Source organism: Cebus imitator, unplaced genomic scaffold (assembly GCF_001604975.1).
Source record: "Cebus imitator isolate Cc_AM_T3 unplaced genomic scaffold, Cebus_imitator-1.0 Scaffold15, whole genome shotgun sequence".
In the NCBI taxonomy this organism is placed as follows: Eukaryota; Metazoa; Chordata; class Mammalia; order Primates; family Cebidae; genus Cebus; species Cebus imitator.
Window position 1 is genome coordinate 6,475,739 of NW_016107330.1, and position 6,000 is coordinate 6,481,738.

Here is a 6,000-nt window from a genome sequence, read left to right on the forward strand (position 1 = left end):
CTCTTTCTTTTCTTTTTTCTGAGACAGAGCTTCACTCTTGTTGTCCAGGCTGGAGTGCAATGGCGTGATCTCGGCTCACCACAACCTCTGCCTCCCAAGTTCAAGTGATTCTCCTGCCTCAGCCTCGAAAGTAGCTGGGATTACAGGCATGCACCACCATGCCCGGCTAATTTTGTATTTTTAGTATAGATGGGGTTTCTCCATATTGGTTAGACTGGCCTTGAACTACTGACCTCAGGTGATCCACCCACCTCGGCCTCCCAGAGTGCTGGGGTTACAGGCGTGAGCCACCGCACCTGTCCCTTTGTAAGTTCCTACAGCTGCAGTCTCCTTGGCTCCTTCCTCCACCTTCAAAGACAGCAGTGTAACATCCCACCTCGGCGGCCGTGTGGCCACTGCTGTGTCAAATTAGAGGGACACTATGATGGTATTTAGGACCCACCTGGATAATCAGGATAATCTCCCCATCTTAAGAGCCTAACTTATGGATCATCTGAAAGCCTCTTTTGCTGGGCAAGGTAACATTCACAGGGTCCAGAGGTAAGGACCTGGATATCTCTGGGGACATCTCTTAGCTACCACACGAGGTAACATGAAGTGGCCAAGGAGCTGGGATTTTGCTCCTGTCTGGCTCTGGAGCCTGCCATCAGTCTTGTCACTGTCTCCCCTGGAGCCATAAGGTTCCAACGCTGATGTCACCGGAATCTGTGTCGTGTCTGGGTACCACTTGCAATCTGGGAGAGCTGGTTGGGATGCCAGCATATTGGAATTTCTAACTCTTGGATGGTTTGTGGTGGCATGTTGAGTGTGGTGACCACCCATAGCCGGGTCCTCTGGGTGTGTGTAGGTCACTCCTTGTTCTTAGGAATGAGGAACACCTGGAAATCTGCATTTTGAACAAGTGTCTCAAGTGATTCTCATGCATATGGAAGTTTGAAAATGCTGATTTGGCCAGATGCGGTGACTCACGCCTGTAATCCTAGCACTTTAGGAAGCCAAGGCGGGCGGATCACAAGGTCAGGAGTTTGAGACCAGCCTGGCTAACATAGTGAAACCCCATCTCTACTTAAAAAAAAAAAAAAAAAAATTAGCTGGACGTGGTGGCAGTCGCCTGTAATCCCAGCCACTCAGGAGGCTGAAACTGGAGAATTGCTTGAACTCGGGAAACAGAAGTTTCAGTGAGCCGAGATCATGCCACTGCACTCCAGCCCTGGCGACAGTGCCAGACTGCATCTCAGAAAAGGAAGGAAGGACGGAGGGGAGAAGGGAAGGAGAACAGCCGATTTGAGGGTCTAGGGTGTTTGGAGCTGAGACTTTCCAGAAGAATCCAAATAATCCGATCCCAGGCTCACCACCAGTGAGGCACTGTGGGAGGAGAGAGGAGCCAGGCCCTCCTGCCCTGTCCCTGTGGCCCCATCAACATGACGGGGGAGTGTCGCTCAGGGGTGAGACACTGAGGTAGGAGGGGTGAGGAGGGGTTTCCAGCTGGAAGCAGCCAGGAGGAAGACTTGAGCAGTGTGCTAGGAAGAGAAGGGCCATGCCCATGAGAGGGAGGGAGGGAGCAGGAACTGCTGCCCCCCATATCTGTCCAGGTGGGGTCAAGTTAAAATGCGCAGAAGCACAGCCAGGAAGGAGGGACAGCATGTCCAGGAGAAAAGGTGGAAAGGCTAGAGGGAGGCCCACTGCTCTGGCTCAGCAATCTCTCTGTCATTCCTCCTCATTCCAGAAGGAATTTGAGGCAGCTTCTAAGAGTGCATATATACCAGCCAGTGCAGTGGCTCACACCTGCAATCCCAGCACTTTGGGAGGCTGAGGTGGAAGGATTACTTGAGACCAGGAGTTCAAGACCAGCCTGGACAACATGGCAAGATTCCATCTCTATTTTCAAATATTTATTTTTTATTAAAATATGTTTTTAAAAAGAATGCATATATACCTATAGACCACTAATGTGGTGCACTGAAAAATTTGTTAAGGTAGATCTCAGCCAGGTGTGGTGGCTCATGCCTGTAATCCCAGCACTTTGGGAGGCCAAGGCAGGTGGATCACCTGAGGATGGGAGTCTGAGACCAGTCTGACCAACATGGAGAAACCTCGGCTCTACTAAAAGTACAAAATTAGCCGGGCATGGTGGTGCATGCCAGTAATCCCAGCTACTCAGGAGGCTGAGGCAGGAGCATCGCTTGAACCCGGGAGGCGGAGACTGCAGTGAGTCAAGATCATGCCACTGCACTCCATCCTGGGTGACAGAGCAAGACTCCATATCAAAAAAAAAAAAAAGGTAGATCTCATGTTAAGTGTTCTTCCCCCAATAAAACAATTCTTTTAAAGACTGCAGTAATACTATGATATGTAAACTAAATAAAATCATCTAAACAGAATGAAAATTAAAATAGAAAACGAGACGAGATCAGAGGGAATATTACTACCCAAATGTGTGAGGAGGCCAGATGCAGTGGCTCACGCCTGTAATCCCAGCATTTTGGGAGGCCAAGGCAGGTGGATCACTTGAGGTCAGGAGTTCGAAACCAGCCTGGCCAACATGGTGAAACACCATCTCTACAAAAAATACCAAAAACTAGCTGGGCGTGGTGGCACACACCTGTAGTCCCAGATACTCAGGAGGCTTGAGAATCACTTGAACCTCACATAGCTTGCAGTGAGCTGAGATTGGGCCACTGCACTTCAACCTTGGTAACAGAGTGAGGCTGTGTCCCAGAATAAAACAAAACGAAAACCAAGTAACAAAAAAGCCCTATAATGATTCCTATGGAATCATACAGACAATAAACCTTGAAATTCTTTCCCTTTTCCATTTGGCCACTTGGAAGCTCAGAGCCATTTGGCTTATTGTCTGTATGACAAAAGCACGCCAACTGTCCTAAGAATTTTTTTTCCTGACCCTGAGGTTTTTAAGAGAGGTTTCTCCTATGCTGTCTGTGGACCCTGGCCATAAATATATCCCAGTAACAAGAAAGGCAGTCATAGCATCAGAGCAGTATTCCTTGCTGTAAGCCAAGGATGCAAGACTAAGCTCAATTTGTTATAATCAAAGGTGGAGGCCGGGTGCGGTGGCTCAAGCCTGTAATCCCAGCACTTTGGGAGGCCCAGGCGGGTGGATCACGAGGTCAAGAGATCGAGACCATCCTGGTCAACATGGTGAAACCCTATCTCTAGTACAAATACAAAAATTCAGCTGGGCATGGTGGCGCGTGCCTGTAGTCCCAGCTACTCGGGAGGCTGAGGCAGGAGAATTGCCTGAACCCAGGAGGCGGAGGTTGCGGTGAGCCGAGATCGCGCCATTGCACTCCAGCCTGGGTGAGAGCGAAACTCCGTCTCAAAAAAAAAAAAAAAAATCAAAGGTGGAGGTTTTAGGCAATAGTCACGGGCTGTCTGCAGGCCTCTCCTGTACTTCCTAGCTCCTGGGCCCCCGAGGGTAGCCTCCCAGAAGAAGGCAACCCTTGTGGCTTGGGGTGGGTGTGCTGTGGATGGCTCTGGCAGTAGCCTCTGTCCCAGGACACGCTGGAGAAGTGCGGCAAGTGTGGCGAGGTGGTCCAGGAGCACATCATCAGGGCCCTGGGCCAGGCCTTCCACCCCTCCTGCTTCACGTGTGTGACCTGCTCCCGGTGCATCGGGGATGAGAGCTTTGCCCTGGGCAGCCAGAACGAGGTGTACTGCCTGGACGACTTCTACAGGTATGAGAGGGGTCTGCGCACTGGGTAGGGGGTAGGGACAGGGTGAGACCCAAGCAGGACGAAGGAGCTGAGCTTTAGACCTGGGGGCTGGGCCAGAGTTTCTGTCTATTGGTTTATTATAAAAAATATTACAGGGCTGGATGCGGTGGCTCACATCTGTAATCCCAACACTTTGGGAGGCCAAGGTGGGCAGATCACCTGAGGTCAGGAGTTCGAGACCAGCCTGACCAACATGGAGAAACCCCATCTCTACTAAAAAAAAAAAAAAAAAAGCCGGGCACGGTGGCTCAAGCCTGTAATCCCAGCACTTTGGGAGGCCGAGGCGGGTGGATCACTAGGTCAAGAGATCGAGACCATCCTGGTAAACATGGTGAAACCCCGTCTCTACTAAAAAAAATACAAAAAAAAAAATCAGCTGGGCATGGTGGCGCGTGCCTGTAATCCCAGCTACACAGGAGGCTGAGGCAGGAGAATTGCCTGAACCCAGGATGCGGAGGTTGCGGTGAGCCGAGATCGCGCCATTGCACTCCAGCCTGGGTAACATGAGTGAAACTCTGCCTCAAAAAAAAAAAAAAATTAGCTGGGTGTGGTGGCACATGCCTGTAATCCCAGCTATTCTGGAGGCTGAGGCAGGAGAATCGCTTGAACCCAGGAGGTGGAGCTTGCAGTAAGCCAAGATCGCGCCATTGCACTCCAGCCTGGGCAACAAGAGCGAAACTCCATCTCAAAAGAAAAAAGAAATATAGGGCTGAGTGCAGTGGCTCACACCTGTAATCCAGCACTTTGGTAGGTCAAGGGGGGCAGATCATGAGGTCAGGAGATTGAGATCATCCTGGCCAACGTGGTGAAACCCCATCTCTACTAAAAATACAAAAATTAGCTGGGCGTAGTGGCATGCCCCTGTAGTCCCAGCTATTCGGGAGGCTGAGGCAGAAGAATCACTTGAACCCGAGAGGTGGAGATTGCTGTGAGCGGAGATCGTGCCACTGCACTCCAGCCTGGGCAACAGAGCGAGATTCCATCTTAAAAATAAAAAAGAATATTACATCCTGTAATTCCAGCACTTTGGGAGGCCAAGGTGGGTGGATCACCTGAGATCAGAAGCTCATGACCAGCCTGGGCAACATCATGAAACCTCATCTCTACTGAAAATGCAAAAATTAGCTGTCTATGATGGCACATACCTATAATCCCAGCTACTTGGGAGGCTGATTCATGAGACTCGCTTGAACCTGGGAGGCAGAAGTTGCAGTGAGTGAGATCACACCATTGCACTTCAGCCTGGGCCACAGAGCAAAACTGTCTCAAAAAAAAAATAGGTCAGGTACCATGGCTCATCCTTGTCATGCCAGTACTTTGGGAGGCTGAGGCAGGAGGATTGCTTGAGGCCAGGTATTCGAGGTCAGCCTGGGCAAAATAATGAGACTTTGTTGCTACAAAAATTTCAAAAAAGTTAGCCAGGCATGGTGGCACACACTTGTGGTCCTAGCTACTTGGAAGACTAAGGTAGACGGATTGCTTAAACCCGGGTGGTAGAGGCTGCCGTAAGCCACAGTCATGCCACTGTACTCCAGCCTGTAGTGAGACCCTGTCTCAAAATGAACTAAAATAATAGCCGGGCGCAGTGGCTCACACTTGTAATCCCAGCACTTTGGGAGGCCAAAGCAGGTGGATCATGAGGTCAGGAGTTCGAGACCAACCTGGCCAACACGGTGAAACCCCGTCTCTACTAAAAATACAAAAATTAGCTGGGCATGGTGGCGGATAATCCCAGCTACTTGGGAGGCTGTAATCCCAGCTACTCGGGAGGCTGAGGCAGGATAATCTCTTGAACTTGGGAGGTGGAGGTTGCAGTGAGCCAAGATGGTGCCACTGCACTCCAGCCTGGGTGACAGCTAGACTCCATCTCAAAAAAATAATAATAAGATAAAAAATAAATATAATCTCACAGGCAGGTACTATTAAGTGTCCTAATTTACCATCCAAGTCACACAGCAGCTAAGTACCCAAAGTCTCCCCACAGGTAAGTATTGAAGCTCTTGGTAAGTATGCAAATTCCCAAGGACCTGACTTGGGGGCCCTGCTCTGAAACCCCAAACCTCGAGGCCTGCCCTTGGAGCTGCGTGAAGCAGTGCGGGCACATGAATATCCGTTGGACTCAGTTCCTGCCCATGAGTTGCTCACCACTCAAGGGGAGAGACAGGTGTGCCTCTGAAAAAAGAAAGAAGTATTGGAAAAAATAAAAAAAAAGATGAGGCCAGGCGTGGTGGCTCATGCCTGTAATCCCAGCACTTTGGGAGGCCGA

General features: G+C 50.2%; 1 protein-coding gene across 6 annotated transcripts in view; it reads left to right on the forward strand.

Annotated features, from left to right (window-relative positions):
• Positions 1–6,000, forward strand: part of FBLIM1 (filamin binding LIM protein 1) — a 29,738-nt gene that overhangs the window by 17,557 nt on the left and 6,181 nt on the right. For all 6 annotated transcript variants that reach the window (XM_037730036.1, XM_037730038.1, XM_037730043.1 and 3 more), the window contains one exon: positions 3,517–3,695. In XM_037730036.1, the coding sequence (XP_037585964.1) occupies positions 3,517–3,695 (179 nt within the window). The remainder of the gene's footprint in view (positions 1–3,516; positions 3,696–6,000) is intronic.